Here is a 21,720-nt window from a genome sequence, read left to right as displayed (position 1 = left end):
GGACATTTTTAGGGAGGCGAGTTTGGGGCGCGGGTCAGCTACCCACTGCACGAGATAACAAAATATTACCAATCTCAGATTTAAAATTTACAATTAATCTGGCAACAATTGGCATTTCCAGGAGGGAGTTCCAAACTTCTACCACACTTTGTGTGTGGAAGTGTTTCCTAATTTTACTTCTGAGAGGTCTGGCTCTAATGTTCCAACTATGTGCCCTAATCCCACTCCCCACCCAGCAGAAGGTTTCTCCCTATCTACCCTACTTTTTAACCATAATATCTTCAAAACGTCAATCAAATCACCCATAACTTCTAAATTCCAAGCAACACATTCCTAGTTTATGTGATATCTCCTCGTAATTTGACCCTTGGAGTCCAGATTTTATTCTGGTAAATCTACATCGCACTCCCACCAAAGCCAAGATCCTTCCTTAGGTGTGGTGCCCAGAACTGCTCACAATACTCCAGGGGGTGAATTTTACAGGGGGGGAGGGGGGGGGGGGGTTGTATTGCTTGCCCTGCCCATTGCTAAAGCTGGTCGCTTAAATAAAAGGCCACCCCAGAGCGATAACACACTGCCAGCAGCCCAAACAAACAGAATCAGAATTCCACCCCTCAATGCCACAGTCAGATTAGCCAGCAGCTCTAATAGTCCCAGCAGCTCCAGAGCTCAGTAGCGGACAATGCCGGGGATGCAAGCAAGCCCACGGAGAACGTCTATGGTGTTCAGACCCAAGTAAATCCCAGGCTTTTTGGGCAAGGAAGGATCGGACACCCTAGGGAGGTGGCCAAGGAGGGTGAGGGGACAGGTTTTGGAGACCAAGCAGAGAGGCACAAATGGGTCTCATCCTGGGAAGGGGGCTTACCCCCACAGGGTATCCCCTGAAGGGTGCACTCCCTCCCCTTCCCACTTTTTGACCTCAGGTGGTGAAAAAGCAACTCCCCACTTGTGAGCCTATGCGGCCAAGAACACATCTTCAGACATGAAAGGACAGGGACTAAATGTATAAAAGACAATGTAACAACTCAGGGGGCAGAGTACTGACTTGGATTGGATTGACTAAGACAGGCTCCCCTTGCATTCGCTTGAATAAACGATAGAAAACCATACCCAAGTCTCCAGCATGTTTGTCAATTTCACCGCAACAGTGCTCTCTTCCTCCTTCAGGTACCAAGCCCTAAGAGGGCATTGGCAACCATGGACTTCTATTGGATTGGACCATGATTAAGCTTGGCAAAGTACTTCAGCGATTTGCCATTGCCTTCACTGGCTGACACTAGTTAAAGTACCTGCCCATTCTTCCTATCCTGTCTCCTGCCGCTCAGCAACATATTTCCTATGCAAGTCAATAATCTGCCTTCAATTCCATGAGCTGCAAGCATGATTCCACCATAACAGCTAACAGTCCCTGATGAAGGAATTTATCAGGTGCCTTTTGAAGGTCCATGTGAATAGCATCCATAGACATTCCTCGGTCCACTACTTCAGTCGCCTCTCCAATAAAATACAATTAAGTACAAATACAACTGAGGATGTGTTCTTGGTCCCATAGGTTTACAATCTATCACAATAGGTGCAAAGCATTTCAGATCCACTGTCTCATTTTCCGTGTGCCTTAGCATTCCAGTGACTGACATTTCGGCATCTGTAATTGCTGAGCTCACACTGCTATGGGCTAGTCTGGATCTTGTTTTTGCTGTGTCCTTTGTATCAGCTAACATATGTCAAGGAACCCAGCAGCCTTTGCTTTACAATTAAGTTAGTCAGCTTTGACATACCTTTTACTCTCTCTGATCAGTTGAAAATTTTCAATGTATCAATCACCCCCATCCTTAATTATAGACTCTAGCAATTTCCCCATTTTCAGATGTTAGGCTAACTGATCTCTAATTCCTTGGTTTCGCTTGTCAGCCACCTTTAGAAGTTTTAGTACATTAAAGGCACCTATTGATAGGCATGAAACTATTGTATGATCTGTATTAGAATATTGAGGATCGTTGTTCAAAATTCTCTGACCGGTGACTGGCCAAAGAGGCAGGTCAAATGGAGTTAGTTAAAACACTTACAACCAACTTACCCTTTTGATTGGGATGGGGGGAGGACACATTGGTGTAAATGTGAAGTGGCAACGAGGTAGGAAACCTAAAGAGGGTAAGAACTTATAAAGTGAAACTCATAATAGCAAAATAATTCCTACCTATACAGCGTAAAGTGACCAGCAAGCCAGAAGAGCAATTTTTGCTGTAAATGAAAAACAAATTTCTGAGCAGGGTGTTAAAAGATTTTGCGTGCACAACAAATAGTAGCAGGTGGTGTGATGTGTTGGAATGTGAGAAACCATATTCAGCAATATCTGACCTGATGGTTAGTTTTTGGTACGTGTCTCGTGTTTTTAAAGACTCGTTCAGCATCAGGAACTCTGAGGATTGAATGTTGCTCACCAAGGTTGATCCGTAGAAAGGAAAGCTGTTCCTGGGAAATAGATGTATAGGGGAAAAAAAAAGAATTGTTATGAAGAGAGAATGCACTGTGCAGGCACCCATGAGACAATCTCAAGTACAAGCAGCAATGCTTTTTCAAGCTTAAGGGCTCTGTCCAGCTGGAGGGGTAAAGGAAAACACCACAAATCTACATGGGGACAAAGGTGTCGAGGTTACATATGGCAATATGAATGGAGAAAAGCTTCATCCATTTACCTAATATTCCATTGTCTGCTTCTCCGATGGTGGTAAATGCTGGGTAACAACTCCATTAGAATAGTAAACGGGTGACTTTACACCATTTGCAACATTGGAATTCCTAGCCAAAAAAAGATTCATCTCGTCCACCATCCTGGTAGTTGCCATTGGTACAAAGATAATGGAATGTTGATTGACTGATATGGCTATCCATTAATCTACAAGCAACCCTGAAACAAGACAGGCACAACCCTGGTGGCGGAGAGCTTCAGGAATCACAGTCACCGTTTTCGCCTCCATGTTAAGTGTTTATACTCTAGCGTCACCCAGTGCCAGTAGATAGCGTTTACTTCCACAAACCACAGGATCACAATACTAACAGTGTTGAGGTGAAAATGTCAAACCTTAATGCAGCCTTTAAACAGTTCAATACAAAGGACAGAACTTTGTCCTTGGCAGGCGGGCATGGGGGGGGGGGGGGTGGCGGGGGGCAGACGGGAGTGGTTGGGAAGCCGACCGCCGCCCACAATCGGCGTCGGACCGCGATTTCACGCTGGGCAGGCCAATTAAGGCCTGCCCAGCGTGAAATGCGAGCGGCAGCGCTTAGCACTGCCTGTGCGGAGGGAGGAGGGCGAGCGGACCGGGCGCGGACTTCACGCATGCACGGCGAGTGAAGCATTGCGTAGTCTCCCTGTGGGCACTAAAGAAAAAAATAAAGTTTTGAAAAATGTAATAAAACACGTCCCCTCATGTGACTCTGTCACATGAGCAGGGACCTGTTATTAATTAAATTATAAAACTTTTCTTTTGCTTTTATTTGCTTTTGGAAACCTCATCCCACCCGCCAGCCAAGCTATCGCGCAACTGCGTGTTGACGTTGGGATGCTCGGGCAATGTCAACACGCGTCATTTCACACTCAAGTAGGTCGGGCACATGAGTGAAAATTTCTGCCCAAAGAGACAAGATGGTTGTGCCCACAAAGAAACCTAACCTCCCAGCCACCAGAGGATGATAACCTCTCTCTCTCACCTGTGCATCACCTACCCATCTTGCGCTAACTAACGATGCCCAAAGAAACAACCCAGAAGAACACATATAAATATTTTTGTCGAATCAAAATGCACTCACACGTGAACATATGTGGCCAAAGAATGCAACATAAAAAACAAATCCTCTTTGCAAAAGGCAACCCAAACAAATGCATAGGAATCCGCAACAAATGGTGTGTGTACCGGGCACACAAATACATTTCACAGGGGTGACCCTGTAATCACTTGGCTTCAATCAGCACCCGAATACCAGCGTCAATCCAGAATTATGAAATCTGCTAGATGGTCTGGGGGTGGATGGGTGGGGCATCTCTGATGAGTGGAGCATTTAAACAGGCATCGAGGGAACAGAGCAAGTGGTACACTTGGACAGCTGGTTAAGCGTACTACAAGCCAGTGCTATATATATTATTGTGTTGCTAGGTTGGAGTAGATTCAATGATTCCCAAAGACTGTTAACTATAAAATTGCTAACATTTATTTTAACATATTTACAGATTATGGAGAACACTCTTACAAGCTTCTGACCATGCTTGCTTCCCTTTTACTTTCACATTAGACTGTTCCAGAGTCTCAATGAACACGTCACTCCTTTCTATGACATCCCAGGCTATTACAGTTAACCCTTTGTGGGACTTAGAGTAACATATTCCATTATACTACACTATAGGATCAGGATCCTGAGCAAGGGTAGCAAAGATTGGAGTAGGAGATAAAGATTGTGGCCCTCGATCAGATATCAGTGTCTCCACCTCATGGGGGCAGCTCAGGAATTCATCCCAAAGGCAGTAATTGAGACAGGACCTTGGGATGTGCTGCAGGAGTTTGGGTGGCTGACCCAATAGCTGACACTACTGGAGATGTGGACAGTGTAGATAGCTTATCCAGTATGTCAGGGTCTGCAGGAACAGGCCGGACGGGAGGGGGGGCGTTCAACATGGGTGGCAGGACCATAGTCGGAAGTGGAGTAGATCACAGAACCAATGCAGAAGGAAGAGACTTTGTAGCATTCAGATCTCTTGACACAATAAGTTGCGTTATGGAGCTGGGAATTGATGATTTTGCTAATATCCCACCAGTTGTCATCAACAGAGGTGACCAAGTAGTGTTGATAGGCCTGTGACTGTTGCGATCAGTATGAAGTTAGACCAGGTCACTGCCAAAGATATGAGAGGGTCTCCAGGCTATAGCAGAGCGGCGGTATAACACAACATGGACTTTGGTGGAGCATATGATAGACATTTTGAAAATGAGGTTCCTGTGTCTCAACAGGTCCGGTGGAGTCTGCAATACAGTCAGGTGCCTCAGTCCAGGGCCTCTTCCCTGTGCAGTGTGTAACCTTCAGAGCAAAGTGATGGTCCGGCCTCACACTCACTGGACACATTAGTGGATGCCTGCACCTCGATGGGGCTTGTCATTGCTGCCAGATTGTCCTGGGCAGAGGTCACAGAGTTCCATCTTTCTCTCTGTGTGCTCTCAGCACCTTTGAGGTGAGGCTGGCCGCACCCCCCCATCTCTTCAGCATCTGAGACCAGTGATGCTGTGTTCCTGAAGGGGTCAGGTGCTGAAGGCTGACAAAGGAGCAGGTGCATTTAAAGTTTCATGGCTACGTCTTTATGATATGCCCCTGATAACAGAGCACAAGCAAGTTGCCCTCAGCAGACAGGAGTCAGACATTCACAGAGGCAACATGAAGATCTATGGAGTGTCCTCACTGCATGTCGCCATCATCCTCTTAGAATCTAGCGACTATTAGGACCTCCTCTGCATCTCCATGACGTGAACCTGAGCACTGAGGGTATGTGCGCTGCCATTAGCCACACAGGAGTTAAACATTCACCAATGTAAGGTGAGGATGTCAGGCCTGTCCTCACTGCATCTCATCACCCTACTTGAATCTTGCGGCTATGAGGGCCTCCCGAGCGCTCTTGCCTCATCTGGCCAGTGCGATCACCTCATCGCCAGCATCCTCGCTCTTGTGGACCTCATCATCATCATCCCCTTTGACATCCTCCTCATCAGAGGAGACATGCAGCTCTTTTATCTCCTCCTCAGCTGGCTCCTGCCTCTGTTGCAATGTCATGTTGTGGAATGTGCAGCAAGCGATGATGATGTGTGACACCCTCTGGGGACTGTATTGCAGTCTCCACCGGACCTCTTGAGATACCGGAACCTCATTTTCAAAATGTCCATCACATGCTCCACTAAAGTCCATGTTGTGTTATATCACCGCTCTGCGGTAGCCTGAGGCCGCCACTCAGGCATCATCAACCACATCCTCTGTGGGTAGCCCTTGTCCCCGAAGAGCCAACCCTGCAGCCTCCCTGGACCCTAGAAGATATAGGAATCAAGCACAGACCTGTAGTCTAGGGAAGACTGAAAAATTATGGCCAGTACCCCTGCAATTTCTACTCTCACTTCATTCAATATCCTTGGATGCATCTCGTCCAGTCCCAGTGCTGTCAGTTTTAAGTTCCAACAGACTATTCAACACTTCCTCCTTATCAATTTTGAACCCCTCTAGTGACAGAGTTTCCTCATCTGTCACCATGGCCTGGGTGTCATCTACCTCCTTGGTAAAGACGGATGAAAGTATTCATTTAATACCTCAGCCATGGCCCCTTCATCCATGTGTAAATTCTCTTTTAGGTCCCCAATCCTCCTTTTACCACCGTTTTACAATTTATGTGTCTATAGAAGACTTTGGGGTTCCTATTTATTTTTCCTCTTGTGGGAGAATCTAGAACTAGGCGTCACTGTTTAAAAATATGGGGTCACCCATTAAAAACAGAGATGAGGCAAAATGTTTTCTCTCAGAAAGTTGTCAGTCTTTAGAACTCTCTTCCTGAAAAGGTGGTGAAAGCAGAGTCTTTGAATATTTTTAAGGCAGAGGTGGATATATTCTTGGTAAGCAAGGGGGCGATAGGCTATTGGGGTAGGTGAAATGTAGATTTGAGGTGACTCTCAGATCAGCCATGAGCTCATTAAATGGTGGAGTAGGCATAAGGGGCCAAATAGCCTACTCCTGCTCCTTGTTTGTAGGTTCGTATTTTCATATGTATCAATTTACTTTGAAGAGGGGCATGAAACTGTCCCAACGCTGCCACTACGCCATTAGGCTGTGTTTACTTTCAGATTGGCACATACACAGGATCACAATACCAACAGCATTGAAGTGAAAACTTTGAGCTATAATGCAGCCACCAAAACAACAGGACAGTACAATGAAAAAGGAACGCCTGGGATCCCAGCCACCAGAGGGCGATAACCTATAGTGGTGCACTGCCATGACAATAACAAAAAATACAGAAAAGGGGAGACAAGAGAAATAGAGAGAAATATATATCATGGAATGAATCGGTGACATCAAAATGGCTGTTAAAGACCTCACATTGGGGAAAAGGAAAGATACCCTCTTTCTAAGAACCTGGGAAAGGTCATTAGAATAGAGAGCAATGCAAAAGAATCTTGACTTTACAAGGAAACTCATAGTAGAGAGTGTAATTGTCCTCAGAAAGAGCAAGGCGAGAAAGTTCAGGTGGCACTGACCATAGAAGCATGAATAATAAAAAGAGAGAATATAGACTGTGATAGAAAGAGAGATAGTTTGGAGGCTAACTGTGATGAAGGCAATCCCAATAAGGCAACAGGTTTTTCTTTATCATATAAAAGCAAAAAACTGCGGATGCTGGAAATCCAAAACAAAAATAAAAATAGCTGGAAAAACTCAGCATGTCTGGCAGCATCTGCGGAGAGAAATACAGTTAAAGTTTCGAGTCCGAATGACTCTTCAACAGAACTAAGCAAAAATAGAAAAGAGGTGAAATATAAGCTTGTTTGGGGGGTGGGGGGAGGGGGGGGTGGTGGTGGGACAGGTAGAGCTGGATAAAGGGCCAGTGATAGGTGGAGATAACCAAAAGATATCATAGACAAAAGGACAAAAAGGTGTTGATATTATCCAAGGAATGTGCCAATTAAGGGTAGAAAGCAGGACAAGCAAGGTACAGATAGCCCTAGTGGGGTGGGGTGAAGGGAAGGGATCAAAATAGGCTGAAAGGTAAAGATAAAACAATGGATGGAAATACATTTAAAAATAATGGAAATAGGTGGGAAAAGAAAAATCTATATAAATTATTGGGGGGAAAAAGGGGGGTCAGAAAGGGGGTGGAGTTGGAGGAGAGAGTTCATGATCTAAAATTGTTGAACTCAATATTCAGTCCGGAAGGCTGTAAAGTGCCTAGTCGGAAGATGAGGTGCTGTTCCTCCAGTTTGCGTTGAGCTTCACTGGAACAATGCAGCAGGCCAAGGACGGACATGTGGGCATGAGAGCAGGGTGGAAAGTTGAAATGGCAAGTGACAGGGAGGACTGGGTAATGCTTGCAGATAGATCGAAGGTATTCCGCAAAGCGGTCACCCAGTCTGCGTTTGGTCTCTCCAATGTAGAGGAAACCGCATTGGGAGCAACGAACGCAGTGGACTAAATTGAGGGAAGTGCAAGTGAAATGCTGCTTCACCTGAAAGGAGTGTTTGGGCCCTTGGACGGTGAGGTGGGGGGAAGTAAAGGGGCAGGTGTTACACCTTCTGCGGTTGCATGGGAAGGTGCCGTGAGAGGGGGTTGAGGTGTAGGGGGTGATGGAGGAGTGGACCATGGTGTCCTGGAGGGAACGATCCCTATGAAATGCCGCTGGGGGGGTGAAAGGAAGTTGTGTTTGGTGGTGGCATCATGCTGGAGTTGGCGGAAATGGCAGAGGATGATCCTTTGAATGTGGAAGCTGGTGGGGTGATAAGTGAGGACAAGGAGGACCCTATCATGGTTCTGGGAGGGAGAGGACATTGTTGGAAGAGAACAGAGGGAACCTTTTGTCCATCTCTAAGCTGTGCTGAACCCGACTCAACCCAATAAACCAGCATTGAGCTCTCTTCCCTGATGGGATGGGGAACAATGCGTCCTTTGCGTAATGTTGGACTTAGCTTGGGAGCAAAGTGAAGGAACTAGCAACATTCATCATCAAACTACATTTTTTCAATTCAGTTCCATATCTGGAATGGTTTGATGGATAATTTTTAATTGAATGTCAGATTACAAACTAAAGAGGACACGATGAAGGTGCCATAATTTTGAAAATGCTTTGAAGAAAATACTTTATTAAACTTGAAGACAGTTCGATTTCAAGTAATACTAGAGAAAGGCCACCCATGCTGAGATCATGTAGCCTGATTAATGGATGAGACTTGCTCAACCAAAGCCTGGCCCTCAGGTACAACCAACTGGACAATCAAAATTACTGCCATTTTTTAAATTCATTCATGGGATGTGGGTGTAGTTAGCTAAGTCAGAATTTATTGCCCATCCCTAATTGCCCTTGAGAAGGTGGTGGTGAGCTGCCTTCTTGAACTACTGCAGTTCATATGATGTAGGTATACCCATAGTGCTGTTAGGGAGGGAGTTCCAGGATTTTGACCCAGCAACATTGAAGGAATGATAATGCATTTCCAAGTCAGGATAGTGAGTGACTTGGAGGGGACCTTCCAGGTGGTGGTGTTCCCATCTGTGGTGTTCCCAACTATCTGCTGCCCTTATCCTTCTAGATGTTAGTGGTCACAGATTTGGAAGGTGCTGTCCAAGGAGCCTTGGTGAATTCCTGAAGTACACCTTACAAATGGTCCAACAATGTCCCAAACCACAGTTGATCAACTTCAATTGCAGCAATGTGATATCTGGAGCTCCTACACCACCCATCCTTGTAACTTCTCTCAATGTGACTTCCAATTTGTGACCAATGATGCTCAGTTCTGTTCTCTAAACTATATGCCCTCAAGCGAATGGGTAAAACCATATAAATCCATTATATTTAGAGCCTTTATTGTGATAACATCAGGTAAACAGGTGTATGTGACTAAATTTGGGGGAATGCATTAGAACATACACCAATTTTATTTCGTACTGTTACCTGGCATATCCTATCCTGTAGCAGACTTGCCTCCCATGATCCATGTTCCAGTTGTCACGACACACTGGCCTCCAGTCATTAGACTTAAACTTGGCATAAAGCACAAAAGTTGAGTTTGCCAACAGAACTGAAATTTAAAATGAGACATAGCATTGTAACAAAGCCTGTTGTCTACATCACAAAATTCCTTCAGCTGGGTCCATGCCAGCCTCTAGCATTCCAATAAGTAACTGTGATTGCAATGTGGCAAAAGATATTTTCTCTCCCATTGATGAATAAGCAATTCGAATGGTGCCTGGTCTAGTGACATTGATGGCAATGTCAGAGGGCTTTATGATCTATCAATATTTAGTTATAAATCTCAATACGTGTTGACACTTTCATACACTTGCACAGTTCTCCTCTTGCAGATTACCTAATTACCTTAATCCAGATTTTAAATAAAGGAGAGTTGTGATTTTATAAACTGATGCTGAGACTTAGCAGACACACTGGGTGGAATTTTACAGTCCCGTCACGATAGGGGCAAAGTGCAGTGAGCCTTTCAAAGGCCCATTGAGTTCGGTGGGACCATAAGATCCCGGCAGCATAAAATTCCACCCGTTGAATCAAAGGCACTCATACACTAACAGAGATTCAATAAGGGATATCAAATCATGCCAGCTACCTCCTGTTACAATTCTTGCAGACCCTTTCTGGAAACGTTTGCCCTGATTCTTCAGGAAAGATAATGTTGAGGCTATCAGCATTAAAGGGTAAGTTGGGCAGCAACTTCCAGTGGCCATGCATGCACAGGTAAATGTGGAAATCAGGAAGATGCTGCCCATAGCTCCAGAAGCTATGCTGCGCCAAAAGACTTACCAAGAGGTTTGGCATTGGAATAAATGGAAGGGCATGAAATTGTGGTACTTACATGATAAAAACCCGCTAAACATGTCGGAAAAAAGTTAGGGCTTCCCCATTCAGGTTTAAGTGAAATTTTAACAGCGTAGCAAGAATTAATGCCAACAAACCTCTCGAACTGAAAATTAACTTTTACAATATGGAGTCTCATTCCTTCAGATTTTAATTATTGCTGGAGATTTTAAAATGCTTAACTCATAATCCCATTATTCTTTCCCTCTTATTATTTTGCTGTCGGTCCAGCATTTGCATTAAATTAACAATTCAAATTTCAAACATAGCTCCTCATTTCCAGTCGTGAGGATAATGACCTCGGGAAAGTGTCAATCATCTGGAGATTCTATAAGTCCTGAGGAACCAACTAAGGGGGAGGGAGGGAAAGGTAAAGAGCAATACAAGCTAGGGAAGGGAGTGAGAAAAAGAATGAATAGTAAGAGAAACACACATATCGCGGGAGGGAGGAAGAGAGAAACACTAAATGGAGGGAGGAAGAGCTCATGGTGACCTCTGTTGTGCCTGATTGCAGAATATAGTTTGTTCTGGGAGTCAGGCAGCTTTGGTGCTTCTCTTCGAGGACCGAGCCTAATTACCCTGAAGCTATAGTCAGAGATTAATTAGGTTTAATTTTGGTTTCATTTATTATTTTAATAACTTAGTGAGTGTTGTAAAATGTCTTAAAATGGTATGAAAACTTTAGTTAGTTAGAAGCTATTTATATCCATCATGTTTTTGTTGAAACAGTGGTCTTTAAGTGGTGTTTCTCATGTGGTCAACACTGTAGAACATCAGAGGAGTAGTCATTATAGTTAGTTAAATGTTTATGTTCTGTCATATTTTTTCATTTTTAAATGAAAGCTATTAATTCCACTAAAAAAGTCAAATATGTTATTCGGGGCTTGATGATAATAACACGAGTAAGGTAAATGCAGTAATGTGTACAAACAATGGGCAAATGTCACATGATTAAATTTCCAGGAAAAGCTTCAAACCAGAGTTGGCAACCTGCATTTATGGGGCAGAAGAAGATAATAAAAACATATTCAATGCAAGACAAACACGAAGCAACACCATTTCAAAATCTTTCTTACAGCATTCTTCATCCTTGCCATTAACACACTGAGGTACCCCATCACACCAGTGTGATGGGCTCACACATCCAGTACCTTCTCCACAGGGTATACAGCCGGAAGTTGAAACTAAAACAAGAAATGGAAAAGATTAAATGCCTTTTGGACAAACATCTTCCCCTAGGACTCGACTTATCTAGAAGTCCCAAATATAAACCTCGATAATGTTTTCAAACAATGGATGGAATTTAATGCTCTCCCCCAAGGCAAGTTTGGGGGGTCATTAAATTGGGTGGAAGGGTGGCGAGTGGGAATCCCGCTCCCTTCATGCCTCATGGATGACCGACCCACTCTGCCGTCAATTGAGACCCTTAAGAGGGCAATTAATGCCCACTACAAACAAGAGAAAAATATTAGTTCAATAGTTATCCCTCAACCAACACTAAAGCAGACTGTATTATTGCACTGCTATTTCTGGCACCTTGCTGTGCACAACTGCACTGCCACAATTCTTGCATTACAACATTTACATTTACCAATTATCTAATTGGCTGTACAGTGCTTCAGGACTTCCTGAGGTCACAAAAGGCACTATCTAAATGCAAGTTCTCTCTTCCTAAATCTCTCTGCACCAATATAACTCCATTCATTCCAGACATATGATGCCCAACTTAATTTTTAACATCTGTACAGGCTGTACATATTTCTATGTTAAGTGTCATTTCCCATTTGCCCGGCTCATTTTGGCGTCAATCTAAATCTCTGCAAGCTTTCAGCTCGCTCCTCTGGATGGAATTTTATTGTCAGTAAAGAGACGCTGTGAGCGAGGCTTTCCCCTGCCTTGCACGTCATGGAGAAAGCATTGGAGAGATTCCAGTGGAGTGGCAACTAAGTGGGGCTGGCACTCCGTTCCTCAGCTTGGATCTTGCGCTTGTCGGGTGCGTGTGATTGGCAGGCCAGCAAGCGGATGCGATAAGTGCTTTCGGCCACCCACCTCCCCCCCCCCGACAACTGCGATTTCACATTGGCTGGCCAATCAGCTGGCGGCTGGAATGAAACACGCGCTGAGAAATGCTCGGCGCTGCCGGTGGGAGGGATGCAGGAAGCGGTGGGGCCCCAGGAGGAGGGAGGGGACAGGCAGGCTGCACACTGTCAATGCATCGAATTCAAGCACCTGACAGCATAGCGCCTCAGCCCCTCGAGCGTCTTTTGCTTTACTTAAACCCCGGACAGTTTATCCCACCCTGGATGGAGTTTGTGGTAAAAATGCGAAGGCCCCCCCCCACCCCCGGTCGATTGGCCGGTCGGGCAACCGTAAAAGCCGACGGGCCGCCTAACATTGCCGACAATTGAATCCCTAATGGGCTTAAAATGGCGGCTTAATTGTCGGCAGGCGGGCTTCCGCCTCCCGCTTGCGCCTCCCGGCTGTAACGTTGTGCATGAGCGTGATGATGCGGGGACGCACGCCCGATGTTTTCTCACTCGATTCCAGGTCAGGCAAGTGCCCACACGTTCAACGTGAAATTACGGCCCTAGTTCATTACCTTATGACGAGGCCGCTCTTATCTCGCCCGACCCTCCGAGTCAGGCCGGGCGAGATCACTCCCGCGCAGAGGCCTACAGTTGAGGGCAGCTCGGTCGCAGTGGGGGTGGTGGGAGGGGGTGGGGGGGGGCGAGGGTGTTGGTTCAGGCCTTGCCTGGGAGGGGTGGGTGGTTTGGGTCGGGCCAGGGCACGTGTGCGGGTCAGGTCAGGCCTGGGGAGGGTGTCAGGTGGGGCCAGATTGAGTTGGGCATGCGGGGGGGTGGGGTTCGGACGAGTCAGGTCTCGTCAGGCCTGGGGGTGGGAGGGGTGGGAGGGGAGGGGCGGTTGCATCTGGTCGAGTCAGCAGGCGGAGGCCGGGTCAGATCAGGTCAGGTTGGGTCGGTTCGGGCTAGGTGGGGTGGGGGGGGGGTGGGGGTGGGGGGTGGGGGTGGGGGGGTGGTGGGGGTGGGGGGGGGGGGTGGGGGGGGTGGGCAGTGGTGGGGTGCAGGCTGGCAGGTGGTGTTCGGGGGGAGTGGGAGGTTAGTCGTTGGGGGGGGCGGGCGGGGGCTACACTGGGTGTTGGGCGGAGTCACGTAGGGCGTAGCCGGGAGATTGGGAGTCCCGTGGAGGGTCGTGAGATAGTCAGGGTGTGGTGGGTGGCAGAGGGTCGGGGGGGGGGTCAGTGAGCGGTTTGCAGGGAGCGCTGTGGGGGGGTCAGGAGGGCTAGTGAGGGGAGGAGGGTAGCTCTGTGAGCGGTTATTGGGGTGAAGGGAGTCCTGAGGGGGTTCGGGGTGGGTCAGTAGAATAGTCACCCTGGGTTAAAGTTGTTTTAATTCTTCTAACTTTTCCTGGATAACTATTTACTGTAAGACGGTCGGAACCATCCAAAGTTTGCGATTTAGATCACACGATCAGTTGGCTCCGATTGCAAGGCAATTGCACAAAGGAAGTTTGGACTTTGCAGGCAATCCTTACCTGGGAATCTCTTTGGCGGGGGCAGGAGGAGGGAAGGTATCTTTGGCGTACCCGCCAAATACATTGCCCCGGAGCTCAGAGGCTACGGGCCGATACTCCCTTTCTTAAAATCCATAACTGCACATCTGTAAGACAGCAGTGGGAAAATTGTCATTGTTGTTTATAATACTCACTCAAATACCAGGCGATGGCGGATATGATTCCCAAGGCAAAAAGCATCCCAGCAGCAACCAATCCAATCATAATGTTTCTCTTTTTAGCTGTAATGACAGTACAGTATGAAGAGTATGAGAGGAACAATGAACGGTCCAGTATGTGACATTAAGGCAGTTATCATCAGATGGACAGTAGATGCATATTTAAATAGAATTACGCAGCACAGGAACAGGTCATCCAGCCAACATGTGTGTGCTGGCGTTGATGCTCGACGAAAGCCTCTCTCCCACCCTCCTTCATCTAACCCCGTCAACATAACCTTCTATTCTTCTCTCCCCCATATACTCAACCAGTTTCCCCATAAATGGAGCAGTGAAGAGGGAGCACAGCGGGTGGGGAGTGGGGGGTGGGGGCAGTGGAATCCAGGGAGCTGTGCTGGATCAGCTCTCTGGCTATGCCCACCATTTGGGAATTTTACTGACAGCAGGACCAACTTCAGACAGGCTTTCTGCCACAACACGGAGGCGAGTTTAAATATCCAATTTTTTTTTTAAATTATTCATTCATGGGATGTGGGCATTGCTGGCTAGGCCAGCATTTCTTACCCATTCCTAATTGCCCTTGTTCAGAGGGCATTTAAGAGCCAACCACATTGCTGTGGGTCTGGAGTCACATGTAGGCCAGACAAGGTAAGGACAGCAGATTTCCTTTCCTAAAGGACGTTAGTGAACCAGATGTGTTTTTACAACATTCAGCAATGGTTTTATGGTCATCATCAGACTTTTAACTCCAGACTCAAATTTCATCATCTGCCTTGTTGGGATTCAAACCTGGCTTCCTGGGAGATTATCCTGAGTCTCCGGAATACTGGTCTAGTGACAATTCCATTTTGCTACCACCTCCCCATTAACAGGGATGTTACCAAAATGTTGAGGGGGGGATCTGGACAGAGTAGATAGGGAGAAACTGTTCCCATTGGTGGAAAGATTGAGAACCAAAGGGCACAGATTTAAGCTAATTGTCAAAAGAAGTAACGGATACCTGAGGAAATACTTTATACACAGCAAGTGGTTAGGATCTGGAATGCACTACCTGAGCGTCTGGTGGAGACAGGTTCAATCGAGGCATTTAAGAAGGAATTGAATTATCATCTGAAGTGAAGCAATGACCTCTTGTTGCTGGGCCAGTAACCCAGAGACCCAGGGTAATGCTCTGGAGGGCCTGAGTTCGAATCCTGCCATGGCAGATGGTGGAATTTGAATTTAAGAAAAATCTGGAATTAAAGGTCTAACAATGGTCAATTGTTGTAAAAACTGATCTGGTTCACTAATGTCTGCTGTCCTTACCTGGTCTGGGCTACATGTGACTCCAGACCCATAGCAATGTGGTTGACTCTTAAATGTCCTTTGAACTAGGGCAACTAGGGATGGGTAATACATGCTGGCCTGGCCAGTGATGCCCACATCCCATGAACGAATTTAAAAAAAAGGAAAAATGTGTAGGGGTAAGAGGAAGGTGAATTGCTCCTGCAGAGGGCCAGCATAGACACAATAGGCTGAATGGCCTCTTCCTGTTCTGTAACTGTTCTATGATTGTCAGGGACTCATATTTATGGTCTCTAGTTTTGGACTCCCCCTCAAGTGGAAACATCTTCTCTACATTGACTTTATCGAGTTCCTTTATTACTTCAAGGAGCTCCTTTAGGTAATCACAGTTTAATGTTCTTTAAACTCTAATTGCTGGTATGAATTTTTGACACATAAATTTGAAACAATTATAGACTTCTTGTAGTTTTAAACCTTTTTTATGGCATATATAATTCCCACAAGCATGCTGCTAAAAATTATGATCGTGGATATCAGTATGCATTGAGCAATATAACCCTTTCCCAAAAAGTCTCTTGCGAAAAACTATGACAGCTATAGTTATTTTTGAAGCATTAACACACCCAATCAGTTCTTACTAACCATGTTTTGCCAATATATGCAGCCCTACATAGCAGGCCGCGCTGCAGGGGAAGGTCTGGCAATATTTACCGAATCGATTCCTCTAAATGCCCTTTACAAAAAACAAATCCCTTACTCATTTTCTCCTCCAAAAACACAGAAACATTCAAAAACTTACAGCACAGAAAGAGTGTGTGTGCCAGCCAGCCGAGAAAGAGCCCTCCAGCCTAATCCCACCTTCTAGCACGTTAAGTGCATATCCAAGTGTTTTTTTTAAATGTAATGAAGATTTTTGCCTCTACCAGGCAATGAGTTCTAGAATCTCACAACCTCTGGCTGAAAAATATTCTCCTGAACTTCCCCCTAATTACTATAAATCTGTGATGTTGGCCTCTCTGTTAACAGAAGTAGGCCCTCCCTATCCCTTCTGACTAGGTTCCACATAGTTTTATATACTTCAATTAAATCTCCCCTCCACTTCCTCTATTCCAGAGAAAACAAATCTAGCCTATCCAATCTTTCCTTCTAGGCAAAATTCCCCATTCCTGGCAACATCTTCATAAATCTTCTCTGTACCCTCTGAGTACAATCACATCTTTATATAATACAGTGTCCATAACTGTGTGCAGACCTCTAGCTGCAGCCTGACTGGTATTCTATGCTGCTCTAACAGAATATCACTGCTTATACTCTAGGCTTAGTTAATGATGGAAAGTATCCCATTTGCTGTCCTGACCACATTTATCTATCTGTGTGCTGCCTTCAGGGATCTGTGGACATGCATGCCAAGATCCATCTGACCCTCAACAGTTCTCAGAATCCTACCATTTATTCTGTATTCCCTTGCCTTGTTTGTCTTCCCCAAATACATTACCTCATACTCTCCAGATTGAATTCCATTTGCCACATTTCTGCCCACTTGACCAGCCCATTGAGAGCTTCCTGCAGCCAACAGCTTTCTTTCTCCTCATTATCAACCACATGGCATATTTTTGTATCGTCTGTAAATATCTTAATAATATCAACTACATTTAACTCTAAATAATTCATATGTACCTTGAACAGAATGGGATCTAGTACTGAGCCCTGCAGGAAATGTCCTTCCAGTCACAAAAACATCCATCAATCATCAAACATCCGTCAGCCATTACCCTGTCTCCTAAATTTCCAGGATTTACATCCAGTGACAATATAGCTATATAGCTCTAAGTCAGGATAGTGTGTGTCTTGGAGGGGAACTTGCAGATGGTGTTGTTCCCAAGCATCTGCAGCCCTTGTCCTTTTATGCGGTAGAGGTCACAGGTTTGGAAGGTGCTGTTGAAGGAGGCTTGGCAAGTTGCTGGTAATCGTAATGTCATTGAATGTCAAGGGGGGATGGTTAGATTCTCTCTTGATGGAGATGGTCATTGCCTGGCACTTGTGTGGTGTGAATGTTAATTGCCACTTATCAATCCAAGCGTGAATGTTGTGCAGGTCTTGCTGCATGTGGATATGGACTGCTTCCGTATCTGATGAGTGAAAAATGATACTGAACATTCCCAGTTCAGACCTTATGATGGAGGGAATGTCCTTGATGAATCAGCTGAAGATGGGTGAGCCAAGGACACTACCCTCAAATTCCTGCAGCAACGTCCCGGGACTGAGATGATTGACCTCCAACAAACACAACCATCTGCCTTTGTGCTGGGTATGAGTCCAACCAGTGGAGGGTTTTCCTCCTGATTCCCAGTGACTCAATTTTGCTAGGGCTCGTTGATGCCGCACTCGGTCAACTGCTGCCTTGATGTGAAGGGCAGTCACTCTCACCTCACCTCTTCAGATCTTTTGTCCATGTTTAGACCAGAACCGTATTGAGGTCACGAGCCTAGTGGCCCTGGCAGAACCCAAACTGAACATCCATGAGCAGTTTATTGCTGTGTAAGTGGTGCTTGAGAGCGTTGTCCATGGCCACACCTTTTGGCACTTTATTGATGATCAAGAATAGGCTGATGGTGCGATAATTGGTCAGGTTGGATTTGTCCTGCTTTTAGTAGATAGGACTTACCTGAGCAAATCTCCACATTATTGGGTAGATGCCGGTGTTGTAGCTGTACTGCAACAGCTTGGCTGGGGGGGGGCAACTAGTTCTGGAGCACAGGTCTTCAGTGACTGCATGCAGAACAAGATGGTGAAAGGGTCCATTGATGCTAGTTTCTACTGCGGACAGCAGCACAATGGATCTACACTGATACAAGCCCTCTCTTTTGTCATTCAATACCGAGATTTTGATTAACATGACAAAGAGACAGAAGCAAAATACTGCGGATGCTGGAAATCTGAAACAAAAACAGAAAATGCTGGAAAAACTCAGCAGGTCTGACAGCATCTGTGGCAAAAGAAAAACGCAAAGTTAATGTTTTGAGTCCGTATGACCCTTCAGAGCTGAAGAGAAGTGGAAATGTGATTAAATTTATACTGTTTAAGGAGAGTGGGGCAGGTGGAACTGAATGGGAGGCCAGTGATAGGTCAGTACAAAGGAGGGATTGACAACGATGTCATAAACTAAAGGACAAAGGGATTGTTAATGGTAGTGGTTACCTAAAAAAAGGTGCTAGTAGTGGCATAAAGGAAAGAAAGCAGAATGTGATTATAGCAGAACAAGGATAGTATTGTGTGAAAGAGCAACATGGAGCAAGTGGCAGGTGGACCTGTAGGGAATGGGGTGCTGGGGTGGGGTGGGAGGGGGGGTGCGGAAAGGATAGAAAATGGGATAAAAAGGGATAAAACTACAGATAAGTGAATAAAAATTTTAAAACATAAAAATAAAACAAGTGGGTAAAAAATAGAAATGAATGCAGAAGAAAGGGGGATTGGAAAGGGGGTGGGGATAGAGGAGAGAGTTCATGGTCTGAAGTTGTTGAACTCAGTATTCAGTCCAGAGGGCTGTAAAGTGCCTAGTCGGAAGATGAGGTGCTGTTCCTCCAGTTTGTGTTGAGCTTCACTGGAACATTGCAGTAGGCCAAGGCTAGCCATGTGGGCATCAGAGCAGGGTGGAGTGTTGAAATGGCAAGCGACCAGCGTTCCACCAACTCCAGCATGATACCACCACCAAACACATCTTCCCCTCACCCCGCTGTTGGCATTCCGGGACACCCTGGCCCACTCCTCCATCCCCTTCCCACGGCACCTTCCCATGCAAATGCAGAAGGTGCAACACCTGCCCCTTTTCCTCCTCCCTCCTCACTGTCCAAAGGCCCAAACACTCCTTTCAGGTGAGGCAGCGCTTCACATTTACCTCCTTCAATTTGGTCGACTGCATTCACTGCTGCCAATATGGTCTTCACTACATCGGGAAGACCAAATGCAGACTATGACCGCTTTGCGGAACACCCTCAGTCTGTTCGCAAGCATGACCCAGACCTCCCTGTCGCTTGCCATTTCAACACTCCACCCTGCTCTCATGCCCACATGTCCATCCTTGGCCTGCTGCATTGTTCCAGTGAAGCTCAATGCAAACTGGAGGAACAGCACCTCATCTTCCGACTAGGCACTTTACAGCCTTCCGGACTGAATATTGAGTTCAACAACTTCAGACCATGAACCCTCTCCTCCATCCTCACCACATTTCTTTCATCCCCTTTCCTCTGCATTCATTTCTATTTTTTACCCACTTGTTTTATTTTTATTTATTTATTTTTATTCATTTATCTGTAGTTTTATCCCCTTTTATCGCATTTCCTATCCTTTTTTTATCCCCATCACCGCTCCCTCCCCCCACCCCATGCCCTGCAGGACCACCTGCCACTTGTTCCATGTTGCTCTTTCACACAATGCTATCCTTGTTCTGCTATAATCACGTTTTGCTTTCGTACCTTTATGCCACTATTAGCACCTTTTTTAGTACTAACCATTACCATTAACAACCCCTTTGTCCTTTAGTTCATGACATCTTTGTCAATCCCTCCTTTGCCCCCACCTATCGCTGGCCCTCTATCCAGCTCCACCTGCCCCAGCCCCCCTTTAACAGTATAAATTTCATCACACTTCCACCTCTCTTCAGCTCTGACGAAGGGTCATACGGACTCGAAATGTTAACTCTGTTTCTCTCTCCCCAGATGCTGTCAGACCTGCTGAGTTTTTCCAGCATTTTCTGTTTTTGTGACAAACAGACAGCTTGTAATTGATATCAAAGCAGAACAATTCAATTGTAGTGAATGGTAAGCAAATTAAAGACTTTACAAGTGGGCAGCAATGGTTAGATTATACCAACCTTCTGATTTCAATCAGAATATGAAGGACTGATAAGATTCGAGGCAGGGGTTCTTAAAATTGGAGGAGTGGTGTGAAAATGAATAATTGGTATACCTGGGGTAAACATTGATATTACAGCTACTCTGTCTTATAACATTGCTTAATTAGTAATTAAGTTATCCTTTATGTAAGAAACCTCACAAACCGGAAGGACAGGCAGCAGCTCTTTTTGGCATTATGAACACACAGCAGCAATAGATTTGTTCCTCTGTAGATGGTTATTATGTATTATATAGTGTCAGCCTTGAATGAGTGGCACCACGTCTACCTCCACAATCAGAAGGTTTTGGGTTCAAGTCCTACTCCAGAAAGCACATAATCTCCATTGGCATTTCGGTACAGTACTGAGGGAGTCCTGCATCATTGTGGAAATGTTGAACTGATGTCATGTCTGCTTTCTCAAGTGAATGTAAAAGCTCCCACAGCACTATTGCAGAGGAGGGCAGAGGGTTCTCCCCATTGTCCTGGTCAATGTTTATCCCTCAACCAACACCATCCATTTCTTATTGTTTGTGCTGTGTGCAAATTGGCTCCCAGGTTTCTTACATTACAACAACGATAGCGCTTCAAATAACATATTCCATTAGCTGAAAAAAGCTTTTCGATACCGAGGTCATGAATGGTGCTGCACTCCCTCAGTACTGCACACAAATTCAGCCGCGGTTAGACTGGAGTTCATGATTTGTCTTCACACTATAACTATCACAGAAGACATTTTACTGCATCACCCGGGCACGGGGAAAAAAAGGCGAGAAGGAAGAAATTTCCTATCCATTTTCTCATTACCAGAAATTCGTTCAATAATCTATTATGTCAAGAAGAGAGTGATAGATTAAACCAGGAAGAAGAGATGTTTACTTGGCACGGTGACAAAACTTTTCTGATTGAATGATGGGCTCCCATAAGTTGGAGGCTTATAGACATTATACGTTGACTGTTGCTGTAGAGAAGATCTGTAGTCTTGAAATAGAGGACTATTGTGCGAATATTTCGGATTCATGTAGAGACCTCCTCCCTGGAAAAGAAATGTCTTTACATGAAAAGGACTTAAGTGTCAATTTTATCTCCAACCACCCAATCCTTAATGTTTTTACTTTCTTCTAATTATAATGGAGATAGAATTTTCTCTGAGGTAAGCATTCAAGCAATCTATTTAACAACCACACTGATGTTCACTGAGAT

The 21,720-nt window shown here is 45.4% G+C and overlaps 1 protein-coding gene across 4 annotated transcripts in view; it reads right to left on the bottom strand.

The window, feature by feature from the left end:
* The window catches only part of LOC121290848 (transmembrane protease serine 2-like), a 55,516-nt gene that overhangs the window by 23,958 nt on the left and 9,838 nt on the right, over nt 1-21,720 (bottom strand). For 2 of the 4 annotated variants that reach the window (XM_041211849.1, XM_041211847.1), the window contains exons 4-8: nt 14,320-14,406; nt 11,671-11,778; nt 9,680-9,806; nt 2,359-2,472; nt 2,198-2,241 (exon numbers count right to left, since the gene is read on the bottom strand). In XM_041211849.1, the coding sequence (XP_041067783.1) occupies nt 2,198-2,241; nt 2,359-2,472; nt 9,680-9,806; nt 11,671-11,778; nt 14,320-14,389 (463 nt within the window). In that variant the 5' untranslated portion in view covers nt 14,390-14,406. Of the gene's footprint in view, nt 1-2,197; nt 2,242-2,358; nt 2,473-9,679; nt 9,807-11,670; nt 11,779-14,146; nt 14,272-14,319; nt 14,407-21,396; nt 21,554-21,720 lie in introns of all 4 variants that reach the window. The other 2 variants (XM_041211850.1, XM_041211851.1) reach the window with 2 other exon arrangements.

This window comes from Carcharodon carcharias, chromosome 18 (assembly GCF_017639515.1).
Source record: "Carcharodon carcharias isolate sCarCar2 chromosome 18, sCarCar2.pri, whole genome shotgun sequence".
In the NCBI taxonomy this organism is placed as follows: domain Eukaryota; kingdom Metazoa; phylum Chordata; class Chondrichthyes; order Lamniformes; family Lamnidae; genus Carcharodon; species Carcharodon carcharias.
This window is presented reverse-complemented; position numbering and strand designations above follow the sequence as displayed.